This window comes from Limulus polyphemus, unplaced genomic scaffold (genome assembly GCF_000517525.1).
Source record: "Limulus polyphemus unplaced genomic scaffold, Limulus_polyphemus-2.1.2 Scaffold5282, whole genome shotgun sequence".
Lineage (NCBI taxonomy): Eukaryota > Metazoa > Arthropoda > Merostomata > Xiphosura > Limulidae > Limulus > Limulus polyphemus.
In genome coordinates, this window is record NW_013670892.1 from 51,938 (window position 1) to 65,468 (window position 13,531).

A 13,531-nucleotide genomic window follows, 5' to 3' on the forward strand; every position below is an offset into this window, starting at 1 on the left:
ATATCATTTTAAAATTTTCTTTTGTTAATTTGAAAGACCCAAGATTTTTCTGCATCTATTGTAGAGTATATATATGCTTCTCAAGAAGAGAATAATTTTATTGTCATAAACATGATTTTTCTTTGACTAACAACAGGAAATCAATGACTTTTTACCATTCACAGATTTAAAGATAACTCTTCAACAAATTCTATCAAAGTACATGCCTGAGTTACAGTTATTATTTAGGAATTGTCTATCTGTTAGTTATTAGGATGTCATTGATATTTGCAAGTGGTTATGGACATTGAGTGAAACCATTGTAAAATATTTATTCTGTTTAAAGGTTCTCAAATTAAATCTTAACAGATTTTTTTTTTGAGGTAATGTACTTGTACCATACTGTTGCTGATTTTGGACTTAGGCCTTGAAATAAGTTACTTTTAACTTACAGAACTGAAGCATCTCTGGTAGAAAAACTGACAACTAGGTTTTTGAAATCTGGTCTGAAACCAGAACAAATAGGAGTTGTCACTCCTTATGAAGGTCAACGAGCTTACCTTGTCCAGTACATGCAGTATAATGGTTCCCTTCATGCTAAACTTTATCAGGTGAATAATTGAAACTTGTCATATGTTTATTTGTAGTTTGTATTTGCTTGCAGCTTCTTTTTTTTATGCTTTCTATTTACTTTGAGAATGATTTTTAACTTATTAACTGTTTGCATAAACTTTGAAATTTGCAACTAGCTCATTGAACTTTTACTCTGAAAAGAAATTGTGGAGGTGAATGTTACAAAAAGAAGTACAAGGAATTTTTTTTTATGAAAATACATTTACACAGACGTGTGTTTTAAAAAATATTTATGTATATATTTTTTGCATTCATATTACAACTAAAATGAAAGTTATTATGCAAACATTAGTTGTTAAAGAAACTGATAGAAAATGGATACTTGCCATAAAAATTGAAGCCCAAAAAGGTCAGTTCCATTTTTGTGTGTTGAACTGAAAGTTTACTGCATGTTGTAACTGAGCACAAAAATTAACTATTCAATATACATAGATTTTTTTTTTCAAATGAAAAATAAACAAACAGCAGATTTTTACTTAATTTGAGAATTGTTTTGCTTTCTTTAATCTTATGATCTTTTAGTATGATTTATTTGGATAAGTACATTATTCCCATGCCATAAAATAAGAACCAGCTTATGTCTTAGAGTAACAACTGATATTACTATAAATAAGATGTACATTTTGTTACATTACAAAACGGTGTTAACTTTCAAATTACTAAAATGTCGTTACCATTCATTAATGAAAAGTTTGCTTATTACATCATTTTAAGCAATTTTGTGTTTTTACCTGTTAAATACTCAGTATAAAAAAAAAAAAAATGATGAAGTCACTCATGTTCTATATAAAATACATAGGGGCCCTAGCAGTATTTTCTGAGAGTAATTGTAATTATGATTTTATTTTTTTGTTTACCTTTCACGTGACTCATCATTATGGACCCTGCAATCAAAAGGTCATGAACTTACAAGTTGCTTAGTAGTTTAGATTTTTTTAAATTTGTTAAGTCCATTTAGACCTCACCAATAATTCTAGGATTAACAGCTTATAGTACTTTAATATGAGTTTCTGTGTTAAGGAAGTAGCACAAATTGTATTAATGCATGCTAGCTACTATAAATAAATGCCTCTTAAATTCCATTAAAGTATTTTTGTAATGCATGTTTAGTCTTGTGTATTTTGAGTTAAACATTCTAACTGCTCTGAAAATGCTTATTTCAAATAGAGATCACTGAAAAATGTTGATCTACAGTGTTCTGTTGTTGAAGAAATTGATAGTAATGCATTTGACTATGGTTTGAACCATGCAGAAATGAATGTTATAGTTATATCCAGATGCATCATAGTTTCATTTTGAAAATCTGGTCTAATACTTAATACTAGATAGTGAGAACAACTGTTATGTATTGTAATATTTCTTTGTGATTATGCATGTGTCTTTCTTTTGTTTTCTGTTTTTTTTTTAAAGGAAATCGAGGTGGCAAGTGTTGATGCCTTTCAAGGAAGAGAAAAAGACTTGATTATCATGTCTTGTGTGCGTTCGAATGAACACCAAGGAATTGGTTTTTTGAGTGACCCCCGAAGACTTAATGTTGCTTTAACCAGAGCCAAGTAAGACCTGTTGTACCATTTGGTTTGACTCATTTAACTGTTTCAGAACAGGCATCATTTTGTGCTCGTGTCAGGAGGTTTTAGTGAGTTACATTCAAAATTTAATTGAACTACTTTCTTATCATGGTATGTGAATAAACTTGGCAAAAAAAAAACATAGCTAATAATCCAAATATTAGCATTATATAATATTGAAGTTCTTAATTGTTTAAGGTAATAGTAAAAAAATATCTTAAATTACCCCTAGTGTGGGAATTGTGACATTTGTTCACTAGGTATCCCCTCTTCTCTAACAGCAATATTTACCACCTTCCCAAGAAGTATGACATTTAACATAAATTACTTGTTATAATGTTGTCATCGCTAAGGCAAAGCCTATTTTTTATAACCTTCAATCTTATTTGATTACAGAGCCATCTAATAGAAAATCATACCCCACCTTTTCACATTTTGTATTTCAGAACTTGCCAGTTGTTCTCTGACATTTAATACTATATTACTTACAACTAATAGAAAGCCAAAGTTTTATTATATTACATTGTATTCTGTACATAAAATTATCTATTTTATTTCCAGTTCAAACTTTATTCCCATGGGAAACACATCGACAAAATTAGGTGAATTTTTGAAGGCTCTTGTCGCATAGTTAAAAAGCCAGAAAAATTGTGATAGTTATAGGACATTGTCTGCTGTTTGCATGTTTTTATTTTGTGTTTTTTATTGCATTATTTAATTAAATAAAAAATTATTTAGTATGGTAGTACCATTAGTGTAAAAAGTAAGGTTAAGTGTCATCAACACTTGACAGCAAAAAGAATAAAAAAGACCCAGATAAGTACTTTATTTCTTATTTTTCATGTGTATTCTTTATTTATTATTATAAAAGTATCCAAAATGTGAAAATAAGAACATTTTCAAGTTAGATTAGATAAAATAAAGAATCATAATAATCAAAACATATATAAAATATGAAGGATTGAATGGTGCACATTTTTTATCGTAATGTGCATTTAAACTTTATTGTACAAAACAGTATAGGTCAGTCTGAGGTTTACAGTACATGCTACTAAATATTATCTATCTATCACTTTTGAAGTTTGCTATTGAAACCTTATAATATAATCTTTAATATATTTCTAATTGATAATCATGAATGTAGCACTTTCACTTCAAAATTTTGAAAAGAAATACTTGCCTGAGACTTCATGTTTTTTTCTTCATTCTCTGCACAGTCTTTCTATTTCTGTATATTTATTATCACTATTTTTAACCCTATGTGCACAGAAGGGTCAAAGTGTGCAAGTCACAACCTTTTCTTTACAGTTACATTCAAAATTTGATTAAACTTCATTATCCATGTATGTTAATAAGCTTAGAATTAAAACATAGTGTATAATACAAAGTTTTATATCATCCAAGTTTTAATTTCAAAAGGAAATATTAAAATAAATTCTCAAGTTTCACTTCTTTGTACCTCATGGCATGTCTATGCTCCAAATTGTCCATTTTAGATTTGTTGTATGATATTCTTAGTTTTCTATTAATTACACACTTATGCTGTACATATTGACAAGCCAGATTATAAATTTCTAGCCTCCAAACTCTATATTTCACAAAGACGTAAAAAAAAATCATACTCACATACCATGCCCCACCTATTTCATCTTGTCTTTCAAAAAATGTCAATAGTTGACACTTGCTGATGGTTTATTTATAACCAGTAGAAAGAGCAGAATATTCTTAACAAGATTTGTTAGAGGCCAGTTGTTTTGTGTTCTAAGTTGCATATTTAAAAGCTCCAAAGATTTTTATTTGAATAACTAGTTGAATAAAAAAAAAAAGCTTAGCTTATGTATGATTTAATTGCAAAGATTGTGTGGGTTACGTATTTCGTTCGTGGTATTTACAATCTTTGGTTTATTACATTCTGCTGTGTTTTTTGTTTGTGATTGGAGGATTAGGGCTCAAACGTGCAATAATTATGAAAATAAATCATAAATTAACATAAAATAGATGTAAAAAGGTTAACAGTTGAAGCTTTGAAGATAAGAATTACATGAAACAAGTGAAATTATGCATCAAAAGAAGAAAAAATATATTGTTCATTTTGTTTCATATTCTTCAAAATTTCTTTTCACTACCCTAACCATGATTGATAATTAGTTAATCATTCTAGAAAGAAAATGAAATGGTAATTTAAATTTATTTTGTATTTCTCAACTTTTCATTTTACCCAACATTGCTATAGTTAGTGTTAGGGTAGAGAAAATAGCATTTATAATATAGTTTTTCAAAAAAAAAGAAATAAAAAAAAAATAAAAAAAAAGACCTTAATACTCCTTCAGGAGGTTCTAGAGATTATGTAAATAAATATGAAAACAGATGAAAAAAGTGTTTTTATTCTTAACGTGAAAATTATCTTGCAGTTAGATTAGTGAGAATCTGAGCCAGACTCAGTAAGTTCACAGACAAATTTTAGTAAAAAAATACTTTAATAAATATTCAGATTTTTTGTGCACAACAGACTTTTCACATTGACTAAAAGCTTGCCAAGTTTCATTTTATGCGTAGTAAGTCCAGAATTATAGTAAAAATTAATTTTCCAATGAGGTGTTGGTCTAGTGGACTGACACATGCACTGATGTATTTTAATATATATATATATATATTATATCAAATAGTTTTATTTCGCTATATGGTTTTTGTAAGTTAGTGAACTTTCATAATGACAAAATATTATTGCTCTTGAACATGTGTACAGAGGCTTTAATTTTCAGGAGCTTCACATTTTGTATGCTAAAAAAAGTCTTAATAACTTGCATCGGATACACAGTTTTATTCTATCAGGACCAATCATGGGTAATGAAACGGCTGTATGATGTTCTAAGTTATGGAAACAGTTTCTAAAAATTTCTGGTGTGGTAGGTATTGTTATTTGTCTTTTTTGTGTTTAATATAAAGAACCAGAAACTTGTATAACAAAAATATTTCAGATTGCTTTGGTGTAGAAATTTTAAATAAGTGAAGGAGTGTTTTATTTGGAAGTTTGTAGATATGTATCCTCTTTTTCTATTTTTAGATATGGAATAATTATTGTGGGCAACCCTAAAGTTTTATCAAAGGTAAGTAACATTAGAATCTTATGATTGTGTAATACCATTCTTGACCGAGTTTTACATTTTACTCATACTGATACATCTACTTCTGTGAAACTTGACACACATTTTCTTAAGAGTTTAGATTGTTGTATTGTTTTAATTGCATAATAGTTGAGGATCAGAGTTTTTTATTGTCTGAAAAGAATTGTGTATTCAAGTTTTAAATTCAATGGCTACTGTACAGCTAAAACATTTTTAACATCAATAAGTATTGATCGTGATTCTGATGTCTGTAACCAAACCACTAATATATCTCATGAAAACTGATAAAAAGTAGAAAACAAATCATTGAAAGCACTATTTTCATTCAAATAATTACTTGTAAGATTTAGTTTGATTTAAGCTGATGTTGTGAAAACATTGTGTGTGTATGTATGTGTGTATATATATATATATATATATATACATGACATTTTTACTTTGAACATTGAAACATTCATGTATCCACTAAAAACAAAGTACTGAACTTTTATTACTATAATGCAGTTATTGTACTCCTCAAAAAATGAAAAATTATTATACCTGATAGAAAAAAAACTGCACTTATCACAATATACCTAAGGTAATCCTCCAATCATTTCATCACTTCCTAAAGGCTTACATTTTTCAGATGGTATTATATTCCAGGAAAAATACTACTAACAGTAATAGGCTGAGACTAAACTTAAAACTTTGTTGCTAACCATTATGGCTTCTGCAAACTTCCTTGAATTATTTGTAATGGAATGATAAACTATTATGGACAGGTATTATTGTAAGTGAACTTTATATGAAGGTATTTGAATGGTGTAGCAGGATACCTTCAGGAAACTGAAAATGATTTTTTAACACAGTTCATACTGTATGAATGTGTTTGGAAAGAAAAATTACCAGAAAACAAAAAAAAATACTTTCCTATTATTCAGAAGAGTTTTTTAAAAATTACAAAAATTGAGGGATTTCATTTCAAAAGTTTATTTTTTAGATTTTGCTTTAAAATTGTGTTCTTAAATATCATTGACACAGAAATAACTTACACTTTTAGAATATGAGTTTTTGTATTAAATATTTAAAGTTAATAATGAACCTGTTTGAGTATAACATTGTCTTTGCTATAAGTTTAAGAATAAAAAAAATGGGTAACTGTAAGGTATAATTTTTCTTGTACGTTGTAGACTTTTCCTTATGCACAGTTTTGGGTGGAAAAAAACTTAAAATGTTTCTGTAACATAGTTTTTATCAATTAGTTTGAGTATCTCTAACTCAATGAAATTATCATTAACTTACAGCAACCTCTGTGGAATCACCTGTTGACTTTCTACAAGGAAAATAAAGTGTTGGTTGAAGGTCCATTAAATAATCTTAAAGAGAGCATGATTCAGTTCAGCAAACCACGAAAGTTAGTTAACACTGCTAATCCAGTAAGTGAGATCATATTTTAATTCACTTAAATAACAAAAATATGGTTAGAATTGATGTTTTGGTACATATAGTAGACAGTGTATTGATAAAAGTACATTTATATTCAATTCTGTATAGCATGATGATTGGTTAATATTTATAAATTTGTAATAATGGTTTCTTATATACTTAGGTTTAGTCGTGTAAACCTATAAAATAAACTGTTAACTGTGTGAGAAGTAGTTTAACTCTGATAAATACACAGAATCTTATGGAAATTGCAAATCATACAAAATAAAATATTAAGAGGAAAAAAATATCCAAGCTCCATTCATTGAAATAGTAATGCTGGAAGGGGCTGTTATCACATTCTTGGTGATTCTGTTTACAGAGTAATACTCATTACTCCGTTACTCCTTTAATGCTCTTGCTATGGGTAAGTCAAAGTGCGTGTATCGTGATGATGTAGTTACATTTAAAGTTTAACTGAACTACTTTATTATCATTGTATACAAATAAACTTGGCATCAAAACACAGTAAATAAATCAAGTTTTATTACAGTAGTCCTTCTTAGGTACAACTGACCTATCTGCCATGATAAAAAAGTCATATCTGACAGGAAGTCATTATTCAAAGGATCAATAATCAGATAATGAATGACCGAGCTCAAGCTGTGCCACTTGCTATTCCCAGGGGTTGAGCATAATTGTATAGGTAGTCAGATAACATAACAAATTGGTATAATAATAGTTATGATAGATAACAGTTCAGTAAGAGATAACTTAAAATTGTTTTATTTGTGTTTTATGTAAAATAATTTATTTATTGATCACATTTATTTCATAAACGTCCACATATCACATTTTTATTACATACATATAAAATATTACAAACTGACACAAAAATTTATTTCATAAAAAAAAAATGCCCATCTTTGTTTATTTTGCATATTTAATGGAGTCACTTTGAATGTTCACGAGTCTGGCAGTTATTATATCAAGAAGCATTTCGTTGTTAGTTTTCAGCTCATGATTTTAGTATCAATTTATAATATAACTTGCAATAAATGTCCAAAATTCTACATCAGAGAAACTGGAAGAAAATTGGAAACCAGATTCACTGAACATGATAAAAAAAAAAATCCCATCCTTGTATTTACCACCATTGCAACTCTAAAAATTCACAGTATATCTATACAGAATGCTGTACTTTCAAACAAAGAACCAAACATTGTAAACTACATACCTTAATTGAACAAAACAGCCACACCCTAAACCAAAATTTCATCTTCAAACTTGGATCCTTTGATCCCCCTCGGTGGACACAGCAGATAGCTTGATGTGGCTTTGCTATAATAAAAAAAAACACCCTTTGATCCCAGTTCTTAAAAGGGACCATTCTGCAAATTTAAAAGAACCAGTAAAGAAATAAGAATAAATATCTGAACTAAATTATTGATAGACTAGTCAATAACTAATAAGGTAATCCTCTCTGAATATAAATACTACTAAAAATTTAATATGTTGCATTAAAACAATTTCAAATTGACTGAAAATTCTCTAATTTCCATGTTTTGTTTATTTTGTTACTTTTGTCACAACTTTGTTCTGTATCAATGTCCACATCACATTTCTTTATCAACACTTAGAGCCTTCTTCTTCACAACAATATCCTGTTCTCAGCTTGAGAGATTTGCACATTTCCTGGATGCTTTGAGGCATTTTATTAGCCATGCTTACCACACAGATTAGTTGAGTCTGTCACTCAATAAACTGCAGGTTAATAATCGTCACATCTCGCTAGTAAATCCTAATCAAATTACTTAACGTTTAGACTACTAGCTCAAAATCTATACATTCACTAAAAGAATAAACCTTAATTCTGTGAGTGGGGTGAAGACAAACAACAGTTTCTGACCACCCTGGTTACCTTTTAGGACCTGAAAGTTTTAAAACCAAGATACCTAAGTGTATGTACCAAGGAGTTTGAGTTGAACACCCAGGGTACCAAGGTATATATACTAAGCTGTGAAGCAATCTCTGGTCATGTGACCTATTTGTTCAATGCTGTATTTGTGTGTCTCTGTAAATTACATTATTGTTATGAAGAAAAGTCATTATAGAGAGGTTGGACAGAAAAAAAAGTTGTATTTAAAAGGAAATTGTCATTGGGAGGGGTTGTATCTACCTGGTACTACTGTATTATATAAGCTTTAGTTTTATAAGGAAATGTTTTTAAAAATCCTCAGTCTCTCGAAGTATGAGAATTGTGACATCTCTTCTATAGGTCTTCTCTTTTCTCTAACTTATTTACCACTCCTCTGAGAATTAGAGAATTTATTGAAAATTACTCATTATAATATAGATATTACTAACATAAAGCACAATTTTTATAGCCTTTAATTTTAATTGTTTATGAAGCCATAAAGTAGAAAATTAAACTCAGTTGCCACACCCACCTGTCTCATCCTGTCTTTCACAAGTTGCCAATAGTTCTTTCTGATGTTTTGTATTATATTATTTATCACCAATAGAAAGTCCAAGTTTAATATAGCAAATTATATATTATTTTACATTGTTTTTTGTACAAACTATTGTCTGTTTTGCCTCCACTTTGAATATTTCTCTCACAGTGTTCACACTGACAAGCTTTACTAAAGTTTTAAAGACTCTTATTGCATAGTTAGAAAGTCAGAAAAATTATGATAATTATAGGACATTGTTTACTTTGTTTGTGTTATTATTCTGTGTTCTTATTATTTAATCAACCATTTAGTGTACTGGTAGCATTAGTGAAAAAGATAGGCTTAACTTTCATTGGCAGGCAACAACAGAAAAAAAGGACGCAGGTACCATGTTTCTTGTTTTTCATGTATATTCTTTATTTATTATTTTAAAAGTAATTAAAATGTAAAAATGAGAAACTTATTAGGTTAGATAATAAAAAATAATAATAATTCTTTATGGGGTATGCTCGTGAGCTGTTTGTGTTTTACATAATTCAAAATGGTAACTTGAGCTATACATTGCCGAGTGATTTACAACTTGTATGGCAGGATTATTAGTTTTACATGAGGCAAAGGGCAATAAAACAATAAATTTAAGTATAAACATATGTTTACTGTTATGAGCTTTAAGCTATTTAGGATAAACAATTGTAGTTTCCTGTTACATTCAGCAGTCATTCCAGAAAGAAAAAAAAGGATAATTTAGATTTATTTTATATTTTTTTTATGGTGGCTACAAGGTCAGTGAAATCGACTAAATGCACACATAGTTATGGTAGAGAAATTAACATATAACATTTTACTGAAAAAAAAAAACGTTTGATATTAGCAATTACGCAATTGAAATTTGACAATTTACAGGTGAAGAAAAGTATTTGTAATCTTAACATGAAAGTCACTTTGCCTTTGGAACAGTCAACACTGACTCAATATGTTCACAGACGAATTTTTAGTAATATAATAAATTTAAAAATCAGATTTTTTTGTGTACAAAAGATTTGTAATGTTTACTGAAAGCTTGTCAAATTCCTTGAAGATACACAAAACATATTAAAAGTTATATTATGAAAACTCTGATGGTTACTTTGTGATTATGAACTCAGTTGAATTGGCTGAGTCTATAGTGAGAGGGTTAAGCAAACAGTCCTTACATGAAATGTGACAACACTAACAATAACTGTAAGTTGAATCTCATATCATGTAATGACACTTGAAATAGAGAAAAAACATGCTGACTTTTTATATGTTACAGCAACATAAGGTATGCCTGTAGTTTTATTTGTTGAATGCTTTTTATGGATTTGTGTTGTTGTCATTCACTCTGTAAAAATTAACATTTCTGAAAGGATTGGGCATAATAAAATATATAATAATGATAAAACTCTGAAATACCTGTTCAGTCAGTGGTAACAAAGCAATTGGTCATAATCATTAGACAGTGTCTGTCCTGTGTTTTTTCTGTCTATTCAGTGCTTGCAAAAGAAAGTCTAATACAATGTAAGATTTTCCTGTATAGTATCAACTTGAATTTCTTTCTTGAATTTGTGATTGGTTCTTGAAAAGCCATGTTATTTCGATGTTAAAAGTTTTACCAGTAAAAAGTTAAAATTGTAGAAAGCAATTCCCAGTTTCATTCTTACACTGTGCACTTATTGGTGTGTGTGTATATAAAAGCAGCTGCTATATATGGTTTAAAAAAGTAGAAATTGAAACCTTTGTTTGTTTTTTAATGTTTGTTCATTGTGGATTTAAGTAGTTCATTGCTGGAGAATACAAATCATTATCTAAAATAAAATATGTGAATAATCTTTACCAATAACTTTTATGTTATGCATTCAACATTTCAGTGTTGGCTTCATTGGAAAATAGCAAAATAGCCTGAAATAGAACTTGTAGTTGAACTCTGTTTGTTTTTGTATTAATTGAGTTCATCAGCTCTTAATGAAAATTTCTATTCAATCAAAATATTTAGCTTTAAAAACTTTGTGGGAAGGACTAATTAGTTTAAAACACCATTTTTTAACAGGGTGGCCATTTCATGAATACAACAATGTTTGATGCCAGAGAAGCCATGATTCCAGGTAGTGTGTATGATAGATCATCTCATCTGAATGGAGGCAAGTTTCTGTTTGTCCTAGTTAATTTCTGAGTGGAATAGATAAATACCTTATTGATAGTGTAAACAGTTGAAATATGTGTATTTGAGATGAATCGTTTTAAAGAATACCTCTAATAGTACCTGTTGTAGAGCAGAAGTTTAAAGAATAGCAGGTTGCTGCTTCAAATTATTTCCTGAAAACCTTAATTTTAAGCATGTTTGTATATTTTATGGTATAAAATAGTGGTAATAATTTTGCTATTGATGTAATTCTGACAGAAAAAGGTATTTTGTAATAGAAGAATTTTCTCGTGTTCTGGAATGTCTCTACTTGATGGTCATGATGAAGATTGTACACGTATTTAAATTATGCAACTGTAAAAATATAACTCAAATTTGAATTTAAATAAAGTCTTGTGGTCTGAGAACAATTAAAAATACATTATGATTAATCCAATTTTTTCTAATTAAAATATAATAAGATTGTAATACACTTGGCATTCTTATGAATTTGTATTGCTTAATTAATTTATAGAAATTGCTCTTCGTAATAGATTATGTTAATACTTTTTAACATAAACTCTTGTTGTTTTACAGGCCAAGCTTACTTTAACAGAACACATGATCAGATTTCATACATCAGCACTGATAGAGCCCAAGGAACTGTTACCAACTTGCCTGTGCCTATTGGAATGTTCATGAACATGGCCCATATACCTCCCCGTTTTTATAATCAGCATCAACAAGCCATGCAGGGTACTTGTATTTGCATTATTTTTGTTGAAGATACATCTCTTATCAGAAAATATGTTAACATACTTAACAAGGACATGTACTTGGATCTTGCTACATTCTTATTTATTAACTTGAACTGTACCAGGTTAGATTATATCTTCATGTCATCGGATAACTGAATGTATGGGCAACTATAAAACACAACATAACTGCAAATATTACACTAATTTTAATAATTTAAGTCTTTGTTTTTTTTTCTTTTTTTACTACTCACATGGATGACTACTGTCTTGGCTGTTTGTAATGGTAAATATCCATTACAATATGATATCTTACCTTTTCTCACAAAAAGCTTTGTTGATTTGTACTGCCCTCTGTTGATGCAAATGTTTCGCTTTCTGTTAGCCTTTCTGCATATTTTCATGCAAATGATCATGCAGTAACCCTCCACCAATAGGAATGCAACACTACCCCTATCATAACTAGTCCTTTCTAATAATACACGTGTTATTTACTTATGGATTGGCATTCTTACTGTTAAGACGTGTTTGTTTTCACTTGTGATTTTCATATAATGCATTTTTTTCTCTCTCAATACCTTTTGTTAAATTTTGTTCGAGTTTACACTTTATAAGTATGCACTTACAGTTCCAGTAATTACACCTACCACTGCTGTTACTGCACCTGCAGATTTATTAACCACGTTTTCAGGGTCGGTAGTGCAATTATTGGCCGATGATGTGACTACTATGATCCATAGAGAATTGTCTAATTTCATGCAAGATTCACCACCACTTGGTGTGTCTAACAGGGAGGATGCAGCTGGGTATCTTTTTTCCCCTTCCTGAATATGCTTCTCAGTCATATTGACAGTCTTGCCTAGGCCTCCTTCTCCCTTTGTTGACTTTGTTAATCAGGCTTGTTTGATTTTGTGTCCTGTTTTCAATGATTCTTCCCCTGCCCTCCCTGGGGAATAATCTTTGGGCTAATATCTGGTTTTTCCACCTTCACCAGATATTGGGATTCTTGTTAGCCATTATGGGAAACAGTTGCAATCAATAGTAAGTATGCCTTGTCCCCCTGATACATTGGACAATCATGCTTTTGCTTTTCATATTTAGACTTCCAGCATTTGGAATCTTAGTCCTAGGTAGGATTTGAACCCTGACACTGGCTCCTTGTTTGTCACACCCACCTGTTCCTGTCTCAGAAGCTTGATCCCCATCTTCTAACCTTTTGCCAGTCCCAACTTCTTGTCCATCTGCATTGCACAACCATTTGGCTGCCTTTCGTTTTTTTGGAGCATCCTGCATTGGTAACATGATACTTGGGTCAGGGCCAGTGGGGGCCAGACTCTTCCACTTTGCCCATGTTTGGAGGTTGTTTACAGTCGATTCATGGATCTTGAAGGTGATTTCTGTAGGTCTGGCACTACACTTTTTGTCGTCTCCCCTGTTGTTTCTTCATCCAATCCAATCTCCCACTATG

General features: G+C 30.0%; 1 protein-coding gene across 1 annotated transcript in view; it reads left to right on the top strand.

Moving 5' to 3' along the window:
- LOC106472376 (regulator of nonsense transcripts 1-like) overlaps positions 1 to 12,891 on the top strand; it is a 63,551-nt gene extending 50,660 nt beyond the window's left edge. Inside the window, exons 17-23 of the mRNA XM_013933016.1 lie at positions 434 to 590; positions 2,023 to 2,165; positions 5,245 to 5,287; positions 6,592 to 6,723; positions 11,237 to 11,327; positions 11,906 to 12,064; positions 12,755 to 12,891. Coding sequence (XP_013788470.1) covers positions 434 to 590; positions 2,023 to 2,165; positions 5,245 to 5,287; positions 6,592 to 6,723; positions 11,237 to 11,327; positions 11,906 to 12,064; positions 12,755 to 12,891 — 862 coding nt within the window. The remainder of the gene's footprint in view (positions 1 to 433; positions 591 to 2,022; positions 2,166 to 5,244; positions 5,288 to 6,591; positions 6,724 to 11,236; positions 11,328 to 11,905; positions 12,065 to 12,754) is intronic.
- The last annotated feature ends 640 nt before the right edge of the window (positions 12,892 to 13,531 follow it).